The sequence below is a fragment of the Heptranchias perlo genome, chromosome 15, assembly GCF_035084215.1.
Source record: "Heptranchias perlo isolate sHepPer1 chromosome 15, sHepPer1.hap1, whole genome shotgun sequence".
Lineage (NCBI taxonomy): Eukaryota > Metazoa > Chordata > Chondrichthyes > Hexanchiformes > Hexanchidae > Heptranchias > Heptranchias perlo.
Genome location: NC_090339.1, coordinates 32,243,346 through 32,268,748, shown reverse-complemented (window position 1 = coordinate 32,268,748; position 25,403 = coordinate 32,243,346). Strand labels below are relative to the sequence as shown.

Genomic DNA, 25,403 nt, shown 5'->3' with positions numbered 1-25,403 from the left:
TTGGCTCTAATTCTTCATTCCTCCCACATGGGAAACCCCTCACTTCCATTTGGTGATTGAACTGAAATCAGGAACTCATCACAGGTGGTGGAGTGGGAAGAATCATCAGACCATGACATTGCATGTTAGCAAACAAACTCACTATGCACCCAGGCCAGGCAAATAAGTTTGCAATAATAGCCAAGAAAAAATCCTTGTGATGTAATTTTACAGACACATACCTAGCAATGGAGGCAGCCTGGTCCAAAGCCCAGTCCCAGAAGTGTATGACTGATGCTCTTGAACCAACTGGCGCACAACATCTGACTGGGATGTTTAAGCTGCTGGTCCCTTCTTCTGGAAATGTGTTCCAAAATCTTTAGCATCTGAATAAAATGAAACACTGTAAAGACATGGAGGGCAGGAGAGAGAGAATGCACAATTAATTCTAAACTAATATAAAAAGAAAAAGAACGACTTGCATTTATATAGCGCTTTTCATGTCCTCAGGACGTCCCAAAGCGATTTACAGCCACTGAAGCACTTTTGAAGTGTAGTCACTGTTGTAATGTAATGTAGCCAATTTGCACACAGTAAGGTCCCTCAAACAGCAATGTGATAATGACCAGATATTCTGTTTTAGTGATGTTGGTTGAGCGATAAATATTGGCCAGGACACTGGGGAGAACTTCCCTGCTCTTCTTCGAAATAGTGCCATGGGATCTTTTACGTCCACCTGAGAGAGTGGACAGGGCCTCGGTTAATGTCTCATCCGAAGGACGGCATCTCCAACAGTGCAGCACTCCCTCAGTACTGCACTGAAGTGTCCGCCATGGTTATGTGCTCAAGTCTCTGGAGTGGAACTTGAACCCACTACCTTCTGACTCAGAGGTGAGATTGTTACTACTGAGTCAGGGTTGACACCTAAGGTCACTTATATAGGCAGACTTGGAATCGGTGGATAAGATGGCCACCAGACTCAGACAGATGTCTCATGAATTAAGAAACGGGGAAACTGCCATGGCTTTCCCACCAGGCAAAATTAGTTTAGCATCTGTCGGGAGGACGACAAAGCCCCACAAGGAAAGTCATGGCCTCCTTTGCACCAGACCTTCCCCTTCCCTCACACAAGATCCTCCAAAACCCCTGCCTGAGACTTACCTACTTGCCAGCGAGTCTTTCTTTGACGCCGGCTGACGACTTCTGGTTGCCCAAACTTCCACTCCTGCCTGCTGCCCAGCTGCCGCTTTAAGCCCGTTTCTGTTGGGCAACTGGCCAGCAGCATGCAGATTAGGCCTGGGAGTTAAAATACCCCGGGCCTCATACATAATTTGCACTCACCCAGCCCGCCTAAAACCCGCTAGGAGTTAAAATCTGCCTCAAAGAGTCTTATAACGAAGGTGTAGTGTGTAATTGAGAAGGTGGCAACTAACAATCTTATAATGATAGTGTGGTGTGTAACTGAAAGAGTATTAACTCTGACAGCCTTATAGTAAAGGTATGATAAACCGAGTTTTAAACTAAGACTTTTAATAAGGGTGGCACATTACAGAGTGTTATAACTGAGAACCTTGTGTGTGGGACAAGAAACAAATGGGCATCTGATACATAACAATAACACATTGTGAGATTCAGAGTAATCAATTGTCCTTTGTGCTGTCATGTCTGTGACGTAGTCTACCTGTATGCTATCCTGTGTATAATGTAGTCTACCTGTATGCTATCCTGTGTATAACATAGTCTACCTGTATGCTATCCTGTGTATAACATACTCTACCTGAATGCTATCCTGTGTACAATGTAGTCTACCTGAATGCTATCCTCTGAACAATGTAGTCTACCTGAAAACTATCCTGTGTACAATGTAGTCTACCTGACTGCTATCCTGTGTATAATGTAGTCCATCTATATGCTATCCTCTGTACAATGTAATCTACCCGAATGCTATCCTGTGTATATGTAGTCTACCTGCATGCTATCCTGTGTGTAATGCATTCTATTCTATTCACTATACCGTGCACAGTGGCTCTGGCTTGTACACTACCCTGCATGAAACATGTCAATCTTTGTGCTATCCTGTGTGTAACAGCTACAGTCCAAGCACTATTCTATATAAAACATGTACTGACTTGTGCGATATCCTTTTTGTAACTCTGTCTGTCGCATTCATAATTCTGTGTGTACTGTACTCCGCTCACAAGCTACCCTGTGGCTACTTTCTTAAATTCCATTAGGAGTAATCTTAATAAAAATTGTTTCCAGCAGTGTCATGATGGATACTAATGGACAGCAGGCTAATGAGGTTGTGTTATATGATTTAAATTGAAACAATATCAGATTTTATTTACAGTATAGTAACTATTAACTTAAAAGAATGTAGCTCAAAATCAGTGTCCAGGCTCATGCACTAAGAAAGGCCACTTGGGTCGAATACTGGAACCAATCCTTATGTAACTAAGTCACCCCTTTAGGACAGGATGAGTAAGAAGAAAAAATCAGAAGGGGAGAAAAAAGGCATCTGGATCAAACGGGCAACTGCTAACAAGTTGGTTCAAATAACTGTACAAAACGGCAGCAGATGTAATAAATGTCAGTTTAGCTCAGCCTTTGAATCAGAAGGTTGTGGTGTTAAGCCAGGTCCCGACCATCTATTATAGAAGACATTGGTGCAGTACTGAGGAAGTGATGAATTGTCAAAAGTAGTGTTTTTGAACGCGACATTAAACCGAGGTTCTGTCTTTTCGGGTTATTGTAAACGATCCCTTGGCACTATTTGAAGAACAGCAGGGAGTTCTCTCGGTGTCGTAGCCAACATTTACCTCTCAACCAACAACACAAAAGAAAACAGATTAACTGGTTACCTAGTTCAGTGCTGTTTATACGACCTTGCTGAGTGCAAATTAATTTATTGACTGTAAAGTGTTTTGGCCATCTCAATTCTTCTTATGTAACTTGTCTCTCACACCTGTGACACTGTTGACAGTTGTCAATTGCAGTGATGCTCTTTTAGCTTTTTTTGTCTTGTTATCTGCAACTCGTGCTTTGCTAAATGTTTATTTTTTAATTCACCTCCAATTTTCTCCCCCGAAGACACTATCTCTTCTGGGGTACAGTTCTATGGGCACCTCACTCAAGTATGAGCCTAGATAATGCGTATCAACAGACTCTTCCATCATGGAGGGCATCACAGTTGAGCTTGATCCTGTGCTCACTTACTGTCCACACACACATACTTAGCAGCAGATGTCACTAGAAAGCGATCAAGAGCAGAAAACCTAGCCAATTTTCCCTCCTTCACCCAGAACCCTTGGGCAAATTGTAGTGGTCCTACCAATACTTCGGTGGAGGGCAGGTAACTCAGAACTGACCAAGAATTGAGCCTGGGATCTTCTGGTCCATTCCACGCCAGACAGTTACCATATTAGCCATCGGAGCACATTAATCCTCTGCAATATGCAAAGGGAAACAAAAATCCAAAGCACTGCAAGAGTTAAATTGTATCAGGAGTTGATGCTGGCCTTCAGAGACCAGCTGTTTTTAAAATACATTCATGGGAATGAAAAAGGGGTGGGGTGGGACAGATTCAGTATCCCCAGCCTGGTAGGCAGAGGTCAATTATATTAACTATGTGAGGCAACGGTTACAGTCACTAACAAGTGGTTTATTGTGGCTTTTCCACTTAATTTACATGGGAGAGGATAAAGGAAATAGCCCTTTCTCAGCAGGCTTCCAATGCGCCAGCAAATCTTGCAGCTAGCTCTCTCTTTGTGTCAGCGAGGTAAAGTGGGAGGAGTTGCTTTCCTGCAATTGTGTCGTTTCAGAAGTTGGATATTCCAATTCCAGCTCTCAGTGTGCTGCTGTCAGGACTCGGAGCGGCTGCTTTGCTGTTCCCACCTTGTTTCCACATTCTTCTGCTTTGTCAGCGTTTGTGTGTTTCTTTTTTTTCCCTCTCTCTCTCTTCTACTTCTCCACGATGACAGGACAGTCAAATGCATACCAGAGTCAGCTGGTAAGTAACCCCTCCCACCAGGGTCGTCTTGGGTACCAGGTTTCATTCCTGTTTATGTATCGGCCTCTTTATTGTGATGGGGGTGAGAGAGAGAGAGAGAGAGAGAGGGAGGAAAGAAAGAAAGAAAGACCGAGAAGGGAAAGACTGAGTAGAAGGATTAGAAAAGACTTGCTACTGAACAGATGCAGCCTGAGCTCAGTTTAAAAAGTACCTTCACCCTGCAGCCAGATGCTTTCATGCTCTCATTTCGATCTTGCTCTCTAGATAAATTTGCATGCTGCCTTTTTTTTTGCATTCAGAGACTATGGCAAGTGTTTTAGGTTTATATTATGTAATTGTGGTTTGACAGATTATTTAAATAAAAGATTCCCTGGCTTAGTGTGCAGGTACCACACTGTGAACCGAAAAGAGAGAGGGAGATGCCAGCACGGGTAAATAAACTGTATTTCTTTAATTTGATCCTAATTTTGCTACAGAAACTTGTAGTAATATGTGATGCTTTTGTTAATATTCTCATGAGTTCTGTGTGCTGATTAGAATGCATTACGTGGCTTCTTAAGTTAGGCGTGTATTTTTTCCATTCTTATCTATTTCTCAATAGTTACTTAAGCTACATACAATAGAGCTCAGTGGAAACATATGACTGCAGTCAGTTAATAATAGAATTCATTCTGCTTGGCTAATTATGAGTAGCTGCTGTGTTATATCTATGGCTCTATTGACAAGATTCAGATGCTCCAAAATATGTTTGCAATCTGCTCCATGTCCTGTTCAACAACTGTATTTTGAAACGGGCCGCAGTGGAAATTAGTCTGGGGGCAGCGGGTTATGTGGAGGGACTTGTCACAAAGATTCATTATAAGAAAGTGCATGCATTGAAAAAATTCTAAATTTTAAAAACAAATTAAAATTCATTTGTGTGTGTGTGTGTGTGTGTGAATTTGAATCTTTTGAGGAGAAAATCAGATGTGTCTCAGAGATCTCTCTCACCATTGAGGCTGAGCACAGATGAGGGATGACGGCTGCTTCTGGTTGGATATCAGTGAAATGACTCACTGCAGAATGTGTGCGTTTGCAGTTTACTGTGCAAAAGCACAATATCTCTTCTGAAAACATCTGGAGACATATAGTATGTAAAAAATATTACCTCTTGCCTGCCCCCCAAACCCCCTCTGCTGGTAACAGTCGCAGTTATTTACTTCACTGTCCTTCCAAAGTCAGTGCTGGCTTCTTGGGCTTGTTTCGGCCATGTTGCACAAGGTAACTGGACATTATTATCTTGTTTACAGTGTATGTGGAATATTTCAGGAATGCTAAGTTAATTTTGGCCTTTCACACCATTAGAGGCTAAAGCCAGTTGTAAATTCCCATTGGAGACAATGGGCGTTCCTAACATTACTGGGCAGGAAAAGCATTAAAAGGGTAATCTGTTTGTATGGATTAAATTCAGAACACATAATGCCAGCAATGTGTTACAAGGCACTGAGGTAATCGTGTCATAACAAGAGTGAAGCTCGACCAGTTTTTGAAGTTAGATACTATATTGAAGTTTGAAAAGATTGCCTGATGTATTTGTTTCAATTTTCTTTCCTTCTCTTCCGATGATACCAAATCTGCTGGATACAATTCCACAAGCACAGTCCTCTGATGACCTTGCCCAAGTGACTATTGTTTTTGTGCAGGCCTAAACAACGAGTGTCGTCAGGCTATTCTACCATGGAGGCATCATGGCCGAGCCCATCCGATCCTCATTGCCATCCACAGTGGGTATCACTGGATAGTGATTCGGAGCAAGATCTGGGTTCATTTGTTTTCCTCCTCCTTTCCCAGAAGTATTGAGGCCAGTTTTAATACCAGTCCCCTCCCACTGCCAACACTGAGGTCAGTTAACTCAACACAAGCCAGGATCAAGGCAAGGGGTGGGTGCGATGTTGAAGTCGAAGATTTGCAGATAGCAGGGGTAGGTGTTGGGGAGGCGGGTTTATGCTCTGTAACAATCATATTACAAGATGAACAGTACCAATCACTGAAACTTTATTGAGGCACCACATGCAGCTGAACGGTAGAAAATTCTGCAGCCAAGGTATACCTTTTAGGGAATGGGTGGGAGTGTGTTAAAAGTTGTGACAAGGAGCTCCCCCAGTGGCTCAGTTCTCAAAGGCTCTGAGTAGTAAGCAATAAAGGCCAGAAGCTTCCAGATTCAATTCCTGATCTGTGTTGAGTTAGTTGATCTCCGATGGAGCATCAGTCATATTACAATTGATTTAAGGATTGTAGAAAAGAAAAGAGCCAGGTTTTCTGTTCAATATTAGATATTGGAGCTGCTGAAGTCTGTGGAACTATATTCCAGTAAGAGCTACCAAGTTTAGTGGGGACAAAATTGTAGGATTAAAAGTTGTAATACATTCAACGAGCTCAGATGATATCTTAAACATGGAGATTGTAACGTCAAGCAGTTTTGAGTCATTTGCATTCCAGGTTGTTTGTAGACTTGAACAATTCCACAATCATCACTCATTTTTTAGTAACTACTAGTGTATTCCCCGTAGCATTGCTCGCAGACTGAGGTGGAGGTGAGGCAGTGCTATCTGGCAGGGGAGGGGATGTGAAGTTTGGGGTGTGCCGATATTACCAATACTATTAAAAGTCTTTCTCTTACTCTCTATCCAAGCACAGACTGTCATAGCACCTGATTCTCAGAAAATGTGATCGGGCAAATTCTTTTGGTAGAATGTGATTGCAGCAAAGATTGAAATTGAGGAGAAAGATTTTGTGTAATATGATTGGTGCATAACAAACATAGATAGCGCCTAATGGAAAAGAAAAACACATGTAAACAATTCAGAAGAAAATTGACACACTCAATGGTCGTAACATAGATAACAGACACAAGAAGTATTATTCTAAATATAGAGCTTTTAGTTTTTGTAGGTTTCATACTACAGATCAGAACATCTCCTGCCACCAATTTATTTTAGCACGAGTATTATGGTTTGCCAAGTGGCCCCATCACATGACAGAAAGAGGAGCGATGTTTCAACTTCAGAACACTAGGTTAGGATTGACTGACAGGAAGAGTGTGTCACTGTAAAATATCACACTAGGGGTGAAACCACTCTGTGCACTTTAGGGTTAGTGCACATGTGAAGTTCATTAAATATTAATAAGTTGGTGAGTTAGCATTAATGGAATATTAGTACATTTTAGCCCATGTTCTCAACATTACTTCCAGGGTCAACCCAGATGAACACACATTAATGCAGGCCTTGCGTTAATCCTTTTTGGCCTGCTAAGGGTATTTTAAAGCTGGGAGTAAAGGTGAACATGCAAATTTGCTTTGGACTGTGGGTTGCTGTCTACTTCATGTAATGAAGACACGAGGTGCTATGGTGAGACTTGCTGGTGAGAGGGTGCAGATTATTGCTCCTGGGATTGTGGCATATCTGTAACAAGAAGAAAAGGGCACATGATAAGTCATTGCACATAGTTAAGCATGTTCCAGAAGGTGTGCATCTTCCCAGCCATTGATGTGCATGATAGTATCTTAGAGGGTGAGTGGTTTCCTGCTGAGTTCCTCCATACCTCTGTCTGTTGAAGGTGCCTCTTTCTGTAAGGAAAATATAAATATACATTGAATATCTTGCGCTGTATATTTTAGGCAGCAGCACTGTTTTATGGCCTTATGCATATTTTTGATTCCAATTCACCTGGGCAAAATCCCTTTTTAATTCATTACAATTTGCCCTCCCCCAGTTAAGCATTTTCACATTTGATTGTTCCTTGTCCTTTTTCATAACTATTCTAAACATAATGATATTATGATCACTATTCCCCAAATGCTCCCCCACTGAATCATGCTCCACCAGCCCTACTTCATTCTCCAGAACTAGATCCAGCGCTGTTTCCTTCCTGGTTGGGCTGGAAACACACTGTTCCAGAAAGTTCCCTTGAACACATTTGAGGAATTGCTCTCTGTCTTTGCCCTTTACAGAGTTACTGTCCCAGTCTATATTGGGATAATTGCAGTCCCCCATCATCACTACTCTATATAGTTCTTGCATCTTTCTGTAAATTGCCTGCAAATGTTCTCCTCTCTCTCTCCCTCCTCACCACTATTTGGTGGCCTATAGTATACACCCAGTAGCATAACAGCTCCTTTATTGTTCCTTAATTCTAACCAAATAGATTCTGTCTTTGACCCCTCAACTACATCATCCCTTTCCAGTGCTATAATAGTTTCTTGGATCAATACTGCCACCCTGTCTTTCCTTCCCTATTTTTCCTGAATACCTTGTAGCCAGGAATATTAATTATCCAACCCTCCCCTTCTTGAGCTGGGTCTCTGTTATTGCCATTATATCATAGTCCTATGTGGCGACTTGAACCTGCAGCTCACCAACCTTATTTCCCATGCTACGTGCATTTACCATTATGCACTCCAATCTTATCTTTGACTGCCTCGCATTTGCCCCCTGTCTGATCCCTCCTATTTCTGAACTATACTCCAGTGCTACTTGTCCCTCCCAGTCCTCTGTACATCTTGTTTTTCCTCTCTAATGTTTCAACCTGGTGCACATCCCTCTGCCAAATTAGTTTAATCCCTCCCCCACAGCACTAGTTAACATCCCCTCAAGGACATTGGTCCCAGCTCTGTTGAGGTGCAACCCGTCCACCTTGAGCAGATCCCTCCTGCCCCAGAACTGGTCCCAATACCCCAGGAATCCCTCCCTCCTGTACCATTGGTGCAGCCACACATTAACCTGTCTTATCCTACTATTCCTATACTCACTAGCGTGTGACACTGGAAGTAATCCAGAGATTACTACCTTTTGAGGTCCTGCTTTTTAATTTCCTCCATAGCTCCTGAAACTCTGACTGCAGGACGTTGACCCTTTTCCTTCCTATGTCATTGGTGCCCACATGGACCACGACTTCTGGCTGTTCCCCTTTCCCCCCACGCCCCTCCCTCAAAATGCTCTGCACCCTCTCAGTGATATCTTTTGTGTTTATTGACATTCATACTCACTTTGGTACTTTTCTTCGAGTATGATGCCTTCTTCCAGGCTCCATATTGACCACACATGTCCTTCCACATCTGCTTTTTTGGGCTTGCCTCTCTATTCTGTAGATAGCACTTTGCTGTGCCCTCACACTGTCTTTTATGATCTTGTGGACTTGATATGCAAATAGTGATTTATGTCTTCAGGCACTCTGGGCTCGATTTTACCACCCGCTATCGTGTGGGTTCTCGGCGGGGGGCCCCCGAAAATTGCGAAATCCAAGAGCGGGAACGGATCCCGCCTCAATCCCGCCCACTTCCGGGTTCCCCGCTGATGCGCCGGCGTGCGCGCGCAGCCCCCGCTGGTGGGAATCCCGCAGGCAATTAAAGCCAGCGGGATGCCACTTGACAATATTTAGTTTGGTATTTCAGGTCATTAACTGACCTGATTAAGGGACTGTGTGTGATTTTTGATCAACATGGGACTGTTTCCCACACTGGGGGAAACACTCCCAGTTGAAATGGACGTGTTGCAGCTGTCAGCCTGTGGCAGCTGCAAAGGTCCATTTGACAGGTGGTGGGGGGAGACCCTCACCCATTGCAGGAGGCCACTCTGTCACTTGGGACAAAGTTTGGCCTCCACCAACCTCCTCCTGACAGTCAAAGTCACCAACCTGCACACTTACCCCGGGGTCCAGAGACATGTACCTACCTTGCGGACCCCCTCAGATGTACATCTTGCGGATGGGGGCCACCGTAGCTGCAATCATGACCTCCTTGGAGGGCGAACAGCATCACCAGCCTCACCAGCCTCGCCATTCACGCCGTCCACCTCTGACACGTGGAGCTCCACAACAGAGTGCTGTGACACATCCACCTGTACAGCAGGAGGGAGGGCTACCGCAGAGAGAGATGCGTCGCAGAGGGCACTACCCTCGCCACAGGTTCCACAGACCGAGGCTCAGCCTCCTGGACCTCTCTGAGCAGCAGTGCACACAGAGGCTCAGAGTCAGTCGACATGTAGCCGTGGACATCTGCAGCCTCTTTCATGCCGAGCTGCTCCTGGCTGGCCCATGCACCATCTTCCTACCTGTCGCTGTCAAAGTCACCACTGCCCTCCCGAACTTCTCCTCCGCAGCCTTCCAGGGTGCCACCGGGGACATCGCCGATGTCGCTCAGTCGTCTGTGCAGAAGAGCCCTGCAAATACACCTACACCCACTCTGCAGTGACACAATGGGTGGCATCAATGGTGGGTCCTCATAGTGATACCCAGGAGCGGGCATTATTGCACAAACCGGACAGGATTCGCGAAGACATGGCAGTAGTGGTGCCAATATAATGTGTGATGTGAGTTGTTCTGCAATTCAATATAAGTAACAACCATGACAAACCCTCAAACACCCTTGTGCATCCCCTTCATGCTCACGACATGTTTGCCTTACGCTGCCTACTGCACATATGTGATGCATGCCCTGTGGCTGCAGCACAGGTGGTGGCAGGTTGAGTGAGGCTGGCCATGAGAGAGATGCACGAGAGGGTGAGTATGGGATAGAGCCATGAGATTGTATGAGGATTGGGTTGCGTGGTAGTGGCGGGGTGAGTACTGGCGAGGTGAGTAGGTGCAGGTAAGATGAGGATGGGGTTTGAGTGGGTATGAGGGGTGATGTGACAGAGTAGTGTTGGCAGTGCAGAAGGAGATGTGGGGTGGGGGCAGTGATGTGGCAGACGGAGTGTAGGGGAAAGACTACGTGTATTCACTGTGGCTGACCTACTGAGGTCATTGGACCGCCTCCTGCACTGTATGCAGTGGGCGATATGTTGATGGTGCAGGTGACCCCCTCTGCCACCTCGAGCCAGGCCTTCCTGGTGGCGGAGGCGGGCCGCTTCCTCCCGCCCGCCAGGTGGAAGATCTCTGTCCTCCCCCTCCTCCTCACCCCATGTATTGATACCTGGGGTGAGGCATCATTAAACTGGGAGCAGCCTTCCCCCTGGGCTGCTCCATGCAGTCATCTTTGCTATTGGTTGCAGCATCTGTCAGTGGAGGACTGCCCCTTTAAATAGAGCACCTCCAGCTGACAGATCTTACTGCGCATGCGCAGCCCGCCCGACGCGCAGATCAGCAGCGGGGAACCCGGAGGAGCAGGTAAGTGGATCCAATTAGTGGTTTGCCTGCTACGATCGCGCAGGAACCCCACTAATTTCACCGGGCGCGTTACCCACGCGCCCGCCAGCCCATCCACCGAGAACCCGCAGCCCTGCTAAAATCGGGCCCTCTATCTCCATTTCTCACAGAAACTGTACACTCTGCAGCAGAAATTGGTCCAAAGTGCACTATTTATACCAGTTAAACCAGTTAATTGGCCGTTTAGCTAGTTCACAGCATTTTTGCAGGTGCTTTCCGATTGACCACTCAGTTGTGCATTAGCTTTCGTGCACCCAAGCTTCCACAAAGCACACTGAAAAAAGTTGTGCATTTCTGGCAGTGTGTTTTTTTTTAAATGGGCTGCAATGTTAACTCCCATTTAACACGGAAGTAGTCTCGCTCCCAATGTGTGTTACTGGGCACAATATTATAAACAATGGATATAGGTATGAGAATCATTCATTTAAATTATTACAGAAATGCTATTTTCTTATTTGCAATCTCATAATCTTATCCTGTTATCATCCTTTGTAGAATTTGTGCAGTACTATATTTTAAGAATCTGTATCTGATTCCACGTGATCCTTTATTCTCATCATGTACTGAATACTAAATATTCTCATTGTCCAGTTAAATACAATTATATTTTGCGTGGGTTAGTAGCTTTATGGGAAAACTATCCAGCAATTATAATGCAGTAGAAAAAAATAGTTGTGGTGTTAATGGGAATTCTTGTGTTTCCCAGGAAAAAGTATCTGAATATAAAATAAAGGCCCTATCCATGGTTCCCATCTTTTCCTCTTTCTGCATGCTACCCTTTGACATGGGGTCAGCTTTCACATTTAGACTGACGACACTCAGATCTACTTCTCTGCCACTATCCTTGATTTAAAGACCATCATTGTGCTGTCTGACTGCTTATCTGACATAGGTCATGGATAAGCAAGAACCTTCTTCAACCTGACATCCTGTTCAGTTCCCACCAAAACTTCCACAACTTGGCCCCTGATCCCAACCCTCTCCCTGCTGCTCACTCAAGCTGAACCTGACAGTGCACAACCTCAATGTCCTGTTTAACACTGAGCTGAGCTTTAAAACCTCACATCCTTCCCACCACCAAGATCACCTGTTTTCAATTTCGCAACATTGCTGCCTTTGTCCTTAAGTCACTCCCACCACCACTAAAACTCTTCTCCACACCTTATTAGTTCAATGCTATCCTTGCTAGCCTCCAGAGTTCCAACCTTCATAAACTTCAGTTCATCCCCAAACTCTCCATCCTCATTCTAGCTGTTACTGAGTCCTATTTCCAATATCACCACATCCTCAGCAACCTCCATTAGGTCCCCATCCACCAACACACAGAATTCAAGATTCCTTGTCTTTGTCTACAAATCTGTCCATGGCCTTGCCCTTCCCTACTTCTATAACTTCCTCCAGCCTTACAAGTTATCACATACCTTCTTTTCTGAATCTAACCCACCCCCATGGATCTACCTTTTTAATTGCAGAGTCTTCAGCTATCTTGACCTACTGAAAGCATCTCCCTAAACCCCTTCACCTTGCTAATTCTCTCTTCCTCCAAATGCCTCCTCAAAACCTATCCCTTGAACCATGTTCAGTTGCCTCCCCTAATCTTTTTTCCCATTGCTGCTTGGTTGCCTTTGTAAACCACTTTGTGATATCTTATTAAATTAATGGCACTGTAGAATGCAAGTTGATGCTAAAATAAGGAAAACTAGAAATCTACAGCGAAACCAGAGGAAAAGGGAAAGAGAAATAGTGAGATACAAAGAGCAACAGTGATACAGAATGACACAGAATAGAGAAAGGGGCACAGAATATATGAAGAGAAATGCAAAAAGAAATGAGAGAGAAAGAAGTCCTCAAGGGACAGATACTGAGAGTCAGAGTGAGGACACAGAATAAAGAGAGAGAAAAATGGATATGAAATATATAAAGAAAGAGAACCAAGAAGAGGGAAAGATGCAGAATACAGAAAGAAAAAGGATACATACCAACTGAAGAGAGAGAAATAGACAGAAAGGGAAGAGGGCAACAGGCCCAGAGAAAGATGCAGACAATGAGTGTGAGACACACAATATACAAAAAGAAAAAGAACATGGAATAAAGAAAGTGAAAAGCAGAGCATGCCAGAGTACAGAAAGAGAAAGAACGAGTAACAGGGACACAGAAAAACAAAAAAAAAACTGAGATGATGTTACAAGTTGTAACAATTTTAAACCGACATTACAGGCAGGACCTGAGCAACTTTGAGATTTAAATGGGGATCAGCAAACTAACAATTTTGAACACTATGGGCTCATTCCTGAAGGGTCACATGTGGGTTAATGAAATATGCCAATCCCCTTGTTTCCTTACATGATTTTGTAAAATATCAGCAAAATGTCATTGTTTTTGTGGGTTTTTTTCATGTTGCACACAGGAAAAGACAAGTAACAAAAGAATGAAAATGTGTAGCATACTAAACACCAGAGAATGATACAGCGGCACTAAAACCCAGAGCGGTTCACAATGGACAAATGCTAGGTGTAAGGTTTGCAGCCATGAGTCACCTACATGAGGCGTTGACTTGCACCAAAACATTAACATGGCTAAGGGTGACAGTTTTTTCCATCATATGGGCTGTAGAGATGGTCATGCGGCATTAATATATTCTCTCCTGTTTCCTCACTGCCTTCTTTGTCTTTCTTCACAGCTCTGACCTGCAGCCAGGAGGCTGGTGCAGCATGGGTTAGCTATAGGTTAAACTTCCCTCTATTCTACTTCACAATTAGAAGAGCAAGTGCTACTGTGACAATTCCACTTCCTCCAATAATCCCTGTGACCTTTCTGAGTGAGACTGACAACGTAGTGCTAATTGGTGCAAAATTATGGGACATACCCAAGGAATTGAATTGAGATAATTCCAAAATAATTTCACATAGGATCCTTACATCTAACCAATTTGCATCCACTCAGTTGCGGCTGGATTAGAACTCAAGTCCCATAAGTGAAAAGACAGTGGGCTAACTGCACCATCCAGTCTCTCCAGATATCCTCTAATAAACATCTGCAAATTACTCTTCCGTTTTGCTACCGTCTGTCCACTTACATTTATATACCTGTTAAATCAGGGATTAATTTGACATTACATGTTTTTTTTCATTGAAGCTGATACTCAGTCAGGGAGACAAGACGATGGATGGAGTTTTCTTATCAAATTTGTGTACACACAGTGCACATGTGCCTGTGTTTATCCATGCATCCCAAACATGATACTTGCTTGGCATATCAAGTAGTTTCAGTCTGCATTGTTCTCAGATTATGGTCAGGCTTTTCCTGTGAAATATGTCATATTTTACCCTATAAATCCATGATGTTTCCTGGATGACATTTTGCTATGCAGTAATATCAATTGTTCAGTGCATAAATTTTCTGGTCAGTGTGAAATTGAACTGTACAGACTCCAAAGGTCCCAGGTTCAATCCCTGGTCTATGCAGAATCAGCTGAACTCAGCCAGGGTATCAATAGGGGTACTATAATTGGTCTCTGGAAAAATTATCTATGCTCCCGGCTCCTGATAACTATCTGGTGACATCCGCTGTAAAGTGTGGCCATTAGGGAAAGAACAGATTTGGCTTTTAGGTTGATGCCCACTATGGTCAAATAGCTTGTTGCATTTGCTAACATATGAAGAATGGCTCCTGAAGCAAATTACTGAAGAGCAGGTGATATTCATAAAACTGTATCCCAATAAGAGCCAACTCCTTCAAGTGAGGAGGGAAAATAAGTATTCCAATCACTTAGAGGGACCTCACCACCACCGACCATTCATAACATAACTTTCCAACAGTGTTTATGATGAAGTAATTTATGCCGTGATGATGTAACACAGCACTTCTGGGCTCTTTTCCTTCCCTCTTAACATTTCTGATCTCCCTTTATTTGGTCTGTACCATCATTTACACGGCACACACAACTCACAGCATTCTTTTTAAACTGTCAAAACACAAGGCAGCTATTTTGGAAATAGAACGCGATCCCCAACCCTCATTAGTTTTGTAGTTTTGCTATTTTTGCTTTGTGTCCAATTTGGCCAGGTTATGCCAGGGGGGAAATAGCTGTCTCTGTAGATAGGAGAGCATTGACTAGTGTTTGCATAGTTCATTTTCACAGACTGAAAGTCAGTGACTGCACTCCAACACACAGTAACACAAACAAACTTCAGATCCTAGAGAAGGATCGTAGTGAGGTCTGACCCCTATTAATGGATGCAAGGCCCGAGTCATCTCCTGGTTATATGACATAGTTTGAACAGAAATGTGTTACTCAATCAAAATCGAGGCTTCCTGAAAGATATAACAATTCTGAACTATTCCTGATTGGATGTACCAGTGTGAAGGAAACCAGCATTAATTGTTGGTTTCTCTCCAGTAAATTTTGAAATGGACCAGAGGATGAGTTTCTGGATTGCACGCCATATAAAGTATTAAGTCATGACGGCAGTCTATGATACATTCCATGACAACTTACAATGCACCCTTGAAAAGAAATGTGCTCATTAAGGTGAGGATGTCAGAATGAAATTATTTTCCACTTTTATCACTGTTAGCATTCTGTATTTCCCTGGTTACATATAGCACAGAGTTGATGCAAAGTACAGCTCTTCCTACAGTGTCCCATCAAGTGCTCCCAGGTCAAGTTTAACATGGGTTACATGCACAGCAGCGCTCTCCAGTGAACACCAACAATGTACCTTAATCCCAAATGCACATTGTGACATTTCCATTTCTTACAACAGCCATCCTTTATAGACTCTCTGAACAGAACTATCAATTAGTGAATCATTTTTTTGCTTAAGGAATTGTGTAAGACTGCCCAAATTCTTCACAGTTAGAGAAAGAAAACTTTTTTCACATCAATCTGAGCTGGATTTGAACCCAGCTCCGAGCTGAAAGGACCATGCAATGATTGGGTACCATGTCACCCAATCTCCTAACTCCACACCCCCAATTTGTTTTTAAGCTGAGCAAATATAGATTTCACTTCTACTAGAGTTGGGGTATTGAAGACATTGTAATAGGCTCAGTGTCATTTTCTCTCCCCTCCCCAAATCAGCAGGCAGGTTTGTGTGCATGCTTGAGATAATTCCTGATCTCCTATCTGAAGTCAGGTCTGATTGTTGGTGAGGCCTATACAGCACGGAGGAACATTTCACACATGAGCAGACTAAGTTCCAAGTACATGTGTCATACCCAAGGGCGGAAATAAAATCATCTTGCTCATGGTTGACTGCTAGAAATTTTTCTGTTTTAATTTTTATCAATCTTCAAATCGTTTTTGAGGCTGAGTAAAATTTGATGTCTAAAATCTCAATGTAGAAAATGCAGGACTTTGAATGTTTTGTGGTTTTGAAGCTGCTTTTTCATAAAACCTTCTCTCTAAAGAATCCATAACATTATCTCATGGGATAGACTGGCTTCCAATCATCACATTTAAGGCAATTTTACACTAGAGGTGTGAGGAGATGTGAGATTCTCCTTGCATCAGCTGCACTCCTAATGTAAATGGCCAAATCTGCAGAGAACCTGTGAGTGCACCACTTCTCCCTTTTGTGCTGTGAAATTTCAGAAACCTGGTTGTAAAACGTACAAACAAGTGAGAAGCTTCCTGTCTTTAGTCTATTGGAACGTGAGCTCTTAATTCATTGACAGATTCTGAGACGTACATTTTTGAGCATTCCCATACTAAGTACAGCATTGATTGAATGCATGGTAAAGCTCACTCCTTGTTGCCTTACCAAGCATTCACAAGTCAGCCATAACGTGGATTAGTTGCAGAGAAAAGTTCTCCAAATTACCTCATCAAAAGTTTTGAGGTCAGATGTATCATGCATTAAATTGAATAATGTGCCTTAACCCCAATCTCAGAATGGTACCTCTCTCTGCACCAGTATGATATTTCCTCCATCAATGCTTCCTACAGCCTCTCACACTGAAATTGGCATTTCAGTGCCAAATAGTGTTGAAATATAGGATGCTGTACGCTGTGACCTGGGTTAATACTGGCTCAAACGCATTTCACTTAGGATTAGTGCAGCTGTCAGCAAAGTGGACTTTCAAGCTATTCATTTCTGGCTCCTCGACTGGAGCAAAGCTTCAAAGGTAAAAGACAAGTGCCCTTAATTCACTGAACCATCCATTTGCCATTCAATTGATATTTTTCCATTACCAGCAAATTTCCTTAGTTCCAGGCCTATAATTCCGACCCATGGCCAGGGGCATTCAAACACAGAGATAACCATCAACCTGCTGAATGAGGGTTGTTGAAACATGCATTAGGTGCCTTTTGGCTTGCCCTACAATCTCAAGTCTTTTTATGGTTCTAGCAAGCATGGGAGTTAGTTGATTAGGATGTCCATCCTTGTTACAGTTGAATCCACCTGTGCCCTATCAATATATGATCACCTAAGGTGTAAAAAGCTTTTCTGAATGTTCTGTCTTTTCCTGCAATCTCTTTATCATTACCCACTGACCATTTAATTTGCATAAATGGTCCCCCATTTCTATATCCATCTATCGTTCTAGTGCATTGATATGTTTTCATTAGGGGATTTTGGACCATATGGATGGAATAAGTAAGTGTGTCAACAAGGACACTCTTCTCTGGGTCCGTTAAGAGTGTGTGGATGAATAAAATGCTGGCATCCTTCTTTAACTTTATTGTTCTTAAATTCTCCCCTTCCCCCTCTCATACTGGTATTTCCTCCATGCTGGGATACAGTTCTACAGTACTGGTTGTCTGCTAGTACCTTACCCAAGTGGCTATTTTTCATGTATGAGAATGTTGAGTGCTGGCAGGCTATTTCACCAAGGGAATAGGGGCATCACAACCAAGCCTGTTCCTGCCCTCACCCAATATTAGTCCAGATGCTGTTCCAGCAGTGATTGCTGGATAGTGATCAGCAGTTGGAATCCTGGCTGAGTTTCCTGTTTGTGACCAAGGGGCACTCAGGTTGGTCATTGTGCATTTATCACCACCCTGGTTGAAATCAGATAATTTAAGAGACCTTGAATTGAACCTGAGCTCTGTCCAGTCTGTATGGCTCAAGTATTAATTGGGTGAACTCACTGAATGACCAGTGAGCCCCTCCTTTTCCTTTTCACTGGGTTACTGAATAGGTTTTCAGACTTAAATGTCTGAAAGTTCAAATGGAAAGTCCTTTATGATCCAAGATATGTCTTCATTCACTAACAGCTGCAGTCTGCTTCCTGAGCTACCTTCTGATAATCTTATTTTGTGTCTCATCAAATAAACTAATTTAAGGACCTTTGCCACCATGAGCAGATACACAATTTTAGCTTAATATATTTTTTGATATGAAATTCTGTCATATGTGATATTCAATATTGTGATGTAGTGAGAGTTAGTAGATTTGGCACTTGACATATCCAGTCACTGTGGAGCAGCAATCGACAAAGCAAGTAGAATGCTGAACTATGCTTTTAAATCAGTAGACTACAAGTAGAAAGATTCTATGCCAATACCACATAATCATCTGGTCAGAACACATTTTGATTGTTGTGTCCAATTTTGACTACTGAGACATTTCAAGCCCTAGAAGTCCTTGTTGGGATGACAGTTGTCCTATGAGGAGAAGTTGAGTAAAATGGGCCTATATTCTTTAGAATAATTTAGAAGAATGAGAGGTGATCTCATTGAAACATATAAAATTCTTAGAGGGCTTGACAGGGTAGATGCTGAGAGGCTACTTCCCCTGGCTGGAGAGCCTAGAACTAGGGGTCATAGTCTCAAGATAAGAGGTTGGCCATTTAGCACAGATGAAGAAAGATTTGTTCACTCAGAGGGTTGTGAATCTTTGGAATTGTCTACCCCAGAGGGTTGTGGATGCTCAGCCGTTGAATATATTCAAGATTGAGATTGATTATATTTTTGGACAGTAAGGGAATCAAGGGATAGGGCAGGAAAGTGGAGTTGAGGTAGAAGATCAGCCATGATCGTATTGAATGGCGGAGCAGGCTCGAGGGGCCGAATGGCCTACTCCCACTCCTATTTCTTTTATGTTCTTATTTTCAAATTCCTCCATGGCCCCGCCCCTCCCTATCTCTGTAACCTCCTCCAGCCCTACAACTCTCCGAGATCTCTGCGCTACTCCAATTCTGGCCTCTTGCACATCCCCGATTTTCATCGATTCACCATTGGCGGCCATGCCTTCTGCTACCTAAGCCCTAAGCTCTGGAATTCCCTCCCTAAACCTCTCCGCCTTTCTCCTCCTTTAAGATGCTCGTTTTATATTCTAACTGGAATCATTTAAGAAGCAATTGGATAACTGATGTGGGACTGTTCATTTTTGTGGATTAATGAGCTAGGATGGGCCAAATGTCCTTCCCTGTCCATATCTACCTTATGATCACGTGTCAAGATGCCAGCAGTGATCTGTGGCAGAGCAGTCAGTTTTATGGTGTCCTCAGTTATTGTTCGGGGCATGTTGGTCTCATGTCTGAAATCTGTTCAATATGACTGATTCAGAGATAGTGAGCACAGTACCCACAGTGCGAAGTGGCAGAATGCAAATCTGTGGCCATTGCCTTCCGTGTGGTGTACTGGTCTGTGGGGGAGGCATTTAAAGGGAAATCGGACAGCTCAGTAACTACTCTGAGCTATTTCTTCTCTCCCGCTATTTAGACCTGAATTTTTTTTTAAAGAAACAGAATGATTGATTCACTGACTTGTCAATCTTGTCTCTACAAGAAAGGTTGCCCCAGTGGCTCTGTGGGTAACTGGCACTGCGAAGGATGGAACTGAGCCTTCCAGTCTAGGAAGGCCCAAAAAATGTCTCCCCAGTTCAGTGGCGAGCTGATCATTCTCTATCTTTCCTCTTCCGGTTACAGCCTAGCCCAGATCCCTTCGCACCCCTCACCGCCCCCCCCTCCACCCCGCCGTTGTACACCTCACAATCAAACATGACTATCTTTTATTTCTCCCACCTTTGCTATGTTTTCCTGATTAAGCCTTGTCTGCTCCCTGCGTTACAACCCTAGTCTGTCTGCTCTCACTCTTTCCCCTACACAATCTTACTGTTTGTTCTTTGTCCTCACAACATTGTCCAGCCTCCCCTTTTCCCCAAAGCAGGTTTTGGATTAAAACACTGGCAATGTTAGATACAGACAGGAAGAGAAACAACAGTATGTTAATATTTTTTCTAAGAAGATAGATCTTACAGATGTGCATGTCACTCAGCTTTCCAACTGGGATAGTATTTACTGCACAAATGACCAAAGATGGTGCTCCAAAAGACACACTCAACATTTAAACACTTCACACTACAGCTCAGATTGATCTTTGGCAGTAAACGCAAGCCTATTTGAGTAAGAATGGATTGGAGCACCATAGCATGATGTAACAGATTTCCAGTGTCCGTTCTAGTTTATGTGGTGTCTGTGATACCTTTTTTCAAAAAATCAATATTTACTGCTGTGAAAAATTTTCACAAGTGGGAGCCTGTCAGCTAAATCTTTTTAATATTTTAAAGTCATTACAGTTGTTTGCTTTTCCTTGAAGAATAAAAGTGTTTGGTTAGCAAACGTTTTCGCACTTGTTTATGAATCAGATTTAAACACTTCTTGGCATCACTTGCATATTGTTGTCGTCGTCATCGTAATGAGACACTGCTCTACTGGCTCTTCTTCCACCCCAAAGGTTTGCCAAGCACATTTTGCAGGGAGATGTCCCTCCCCTGCTCAAATTTTCTCTGTCTTCTCCTCTATTGAAACTGTTGACTCTTGCTGGGGCTCAGCTGCAATAGACACCAGTGGCCCTTCAGTAATTTGTCCAAGTGGCCATTCTTTCCCTGTGAGCCAGGACAGCAGATTTTAGCAGGAAGCAAGGGCAATTATCACAATCTAACCTGATCCTCTTTTCAAGTGACATCTATACACATGCCATTTCCAGCAGGACCCACCGGGTACTGAGAAGGAGCAAGATCTATGGCTTCTATTTTTCTTTGTACAACTTCTACCATAAGATATTATTAGCTAATTTAGCATAGAACAGGGATTAAGCACAGGACCTTCCTGGGTTTTGTGGTTCAGTAATGTGCTGGGGAGTACATTTGCCTACATTTATCAGGAGAACCAGTGGTGCCTCTTTAACATGGACCTTAAACTCTTTTTAATATTACTGTTACTGTTGTAGTCAAGGGAAAGATCCTTGCCACGTTTTAAATGATGTATGGTCCGCTCAAGTTGATGTTTTTTTTTCCTTCTTATAGGTAGCTAACCAGCTTCCCTGGGTACTGCTGATGATGCAAGATTGCTTTGCCTGAAGATGGAAACACTTGAATCTGAATTAACCTGCCCAATTTGTCTGGAGCTATTTGAAGATCCTCTGCTGTTACCGTGTGCCCACAGTTTGTGTTTCAACTGCGCCCACCGGATCCTTGTCTCTCACTGCACCTCCAACGAGACGATCCAATCGATTGCTGCCTTCCAGTGCCCGACGTGCCGGTATGTTATATCTCTGAACCACCGAGGCTTGGAGGGATTGAAGCGGAATGTAACTCTGCAGAACATCATCGATCGTTTTCAGAAAGCCTCGCTGAGCGGACCCAACTCCCCCAGTGAATGCCGCCGTGAGCGACCCTACAAGGATCCCGTCACCATGTCCTCTGAGAGGGTCCAGTGCCAGTTCTGCGAGCAAGAGCCGCCGCGGGACGCCGTCAAGACCTGCGTGACCTGCGAGGTCTCCTACTGTGACCGGTGCCTCAGGGCCACCCACCCCAACAAGAAGCCGTTCACCGGCCACCGATTGATTGAGCCCATCCCAGACTCTCATCTCCGCGGACTAATGTGTCTGGAACATGAAGACGAAAAGGTGAATATGTACTGTGTCACGGACGATCAGCTGATCTGTGCCTTATGCAAACTTGTAGGACGTCACCGGGAGCACCAGGTTTCCTCACTGAGTGATAGATATGACAAACTTAAGGTACAGTATACGGAGATTCATTATCTGAGAACGCTTTTAGAAATCAATTCGGATTCAATGTTGTAACCTGACATTAGATTATGAATAACCAGGCCGTTTAGCCTATTTAGCCTCATCCTTTCTTGCAGAATTTTAACCTTCCCATTGCAGCTTTTAATGCCCACCCAAGCAGGCTTTGGAATCCTAAAATGGTTTAGCATCCTATTCTAAAGGATGGCATCTCCAACAACGCAGCACTCCCTCAATGATACATTGCATTGTCAGCCCAGATTGTGCACCCAAATCCTAGGCTGCTAATCCACAACCTTCTGCTTCAGAAACAAGATTGTTACCAACCACTATAAATACTTGAGTGACAGTGCATGGAGAACAATCTCCAGTGTACCAAAAACTCTTTCAACAGGGTTGCCACTTTGTTCAAAATTATGAGAGATTTTGATAGAGTAGATAGAGAGAAACTTTCCACTGGCAGGAAGGTCAGTAACTAGAGGACACAGACAGAATTAAGATAATTGGCAAAAGAACCAGGGGGGAGGTGAGGAGAATTTTTTTATGCTGCAAGTTATGATCTGGAATGCACTGCCTGAAAGGATGGTGAAAGCAGATCCGATAGTAACTTTCAAAAGAGAATTGGATAAATACTTGAAAAGGAAAAATTTGCAGGACTGCAGGGAAATAGCAGGAAAGTGGGACTAATTGGATAGCTTTTTCAAAGAGCTGGCACAGGCCTGATGGGCTGGATGGCCTCCTTCTCTGTTGTATGATTCTATGATGTTGCAAGGATTACCAAGACAAAAAGACATAAGGGTATGGGATCATAGCTTGAATTCTGAATTTTTCTTTGAATATTAATTTAAAAACTTTAATAACCAAATGCTTCTATTTCACGAGACACAAGTAAGCAGAAAAAGTGCACTCTTATTGAAAAAGCAATATTTCAGTCTCCAACTTATATCATGGAACTATCAGGTGACCCATTCTAAAACTGGACTGTCAGGTCCAACAACAGATGGCAACCCTACTTTCCACGAGGGAAGAATTAGCCAATTTAAAGAACCATTTTCATGCTTAAAATTAGCTTTGTTGACTGGTAAAGGCTTCCCTAGGTATTTCACCATGTTTAGTAAATGGAATAGAGATCAGCACAATCATGACTACTGCAAATTATATTTTAAAATTTATTTTTCATTTTTAGATATATTTGCCAATTTTTTTTCATGAAAAGCACCATTTAACATCTAAAGTACATCTGATCTCTCTCCCCACCCCCTTTACTTTAACACTGTCCAAGAATCACAAGCTCTAATAAAAAGCATATTTGTTTATTGCATTTCACTAATGGAGAAGTCATATGCTTGGGGCCTTGGTGAGGTAGTTAATCTGTATAATATAGAACTTAAGTAACATCTGTGGGGGGAAAAAAAATTGCAATAGTTTTTGCTGAATTTGAAACTGCACCATTATGTATTGTATTTTTTCTTGAATTTTTATTCTGAGAAATGTTATCTGTTTTCTGTGTGCATGGTGCGTTATGTTACATGGATTTTGCAAATAGCTGCCCTGAGGATCCTATATATTTCTGTATATATTGATAATACTACATGTTGATGGTTCAAGTTCTAAGTCACTCTTGTTCAATGCAAAGACATTCCTCATTTTTTGTGCCAATCCTTCCTTCCTTTTTGTCACTGTATCTACAGATTGAAAATATGTTTTGATGTGAACTGTGTACTTAACGGGAGCAGCCATTAACTGCAGTTGAGTGCTTATCAACCACTTTTTATCCCATAATGATATCTGAGGGAATTACAGGGGGAATTTAGACAATCTGGAGATTTTGTTAAACTATTTTTCTCTAACAGCTGTACCAAAAGATCAGGTGTAGAGTCTTTGGGATAGAAATTAGATCTTGTTTTGCCCGTTTTACAGGCATAATATGGGCGCAACGATGGTCAATTTTGGGTACCAATGTCCAGTGCGGCAAGGATACCTGAGAGACATTTGACTGGATATTGGGTCGGGCTAGTTTTCAGGGTCCTTGGAGGCTGCCTAATACAGGTGTCAGGCCTCTCATGTACATATGTAGGGGCCTAACAACTGTTTTAAGGTCACTTTTGCTTTATAAATATTTTCAAAAAGTGTTGTTGTGGTGTCAGGAGGAGCACAAGTGCTCCCCTGACACCACAGCACTCGCGATCTGCCCCCTTGTTGCCCCTCCCCCCACTCCTGGGGCTTACCTTGGGGCCGATGCTGACAGGGCAAGCCACCTGGCATCTATTTAAAATGGGCTAGCTGCCTGTGGAGGCGCAGCAGGCACCGGAAGCTCGCCCAGATAATGTTGGAGGCTCGAGGCCCAGTTTTGGGCTGGCCTAAAACAGGCCATAACCAATTTTATCCCTTTGTCTTTGAGTGATACAAGAGCAGCAGCTTACTTTCTTTTTATATACACTGCACAGGAAAAGGTGGACACCAACCGAGCAGGAAAAATAATTTTGGGGACAGGCCAAAGACATAGTAATAGGGAAAGGTTTGTCGGAGGCTTGAGAAGGTGAGTGGCAAGAGAATTCCAGAGTGTAGAGGCACAATGATTTAAAGAGCAGCCACCAATGGGGGGAAAGGAAGGAATGGGAAACAAGTAGTAATCTAGTGTCAGAGGGTATGCGCAGGGAGTTAAGCTGGAGCTCACTCAGATACCTGGACAGTCCCAGGTTCAATCCCTGGTATGTGCGGAGTAAACTGATTTCAAATGGGGCAGCAGTTGTGATATAGTTGGCCTCAATGTCCTGAAGTTTGGGACGGGAAAATTGGCCAGAGTTACCACTGCCGATTGTCACACAGCAACTTCTATTGGAAATGTGCGTGGGTGAATGCCAGCTACGAGCAGGATCAGGCCCAGCTATGATGTCCTCCAGTCGGGTAGCTTGCTGGCACTTGCTATCAAGGCTCGCACATGAATAATAGCCACTTGAACAAGGCACCAGAAGGCAAATGCTGCATGTGAAACTATCCCAATGATGGAGAGGATGCCTTCAGTAGAGGGGAAAAAAAAAATCTTAAGTGATTGAACTGAAGAGGAGCTTTCTGTGTCTCAATAGCTCTGCTGCCTTCCACTGTGGGGGAAGAAATAAAATACGCAAAACTCCAAGGTATCCATATAATCATAGTGGACATCATCTGCAGACAATAGGCTAGTAACAGTCTCCACAGTGATTGATGGCCCAGCTCGGTAAATGGAAGATATTCACTCCCACAGCTAACTTA

General features: G+C 43.2%; 1 protein-coding gene across 5 annotated transcripts in view; it reads left to right on the top strand.

Annotated features, from left to right (window-relative positions):
* LOC137332972 (probable E3 ubiquitin-protein ligase MID2) overlaps nt 1-25,403 on the top strand; it is a 201,493-nt gene that overhangs the window by 81,410 nt on the left and 94,680 nt on the right. For 2 of the 5 annotated variants that reach the window (XM_067997029.1, XM_067997027.1), the window contains exon 2: nt 21,427-22,142. In XM_067997029.1, coding sequence (XP_067853130.1) covers nt 21,483-22,142 — 660 coding nt within the window. In that variant the 5' untranslated portion in view covers nt 21,427-21,482. Of the gene's footprint in view, nt 1-3,801; nt 3,989-4,331; nt 4,420-21,426; nt 22,143-25,403 lie in introns of those variants that run through there. The other 3 variants (XM_067997030.1, XM_067997026.1, XM_067997028.1) reach the window with 3 other exon arrangements.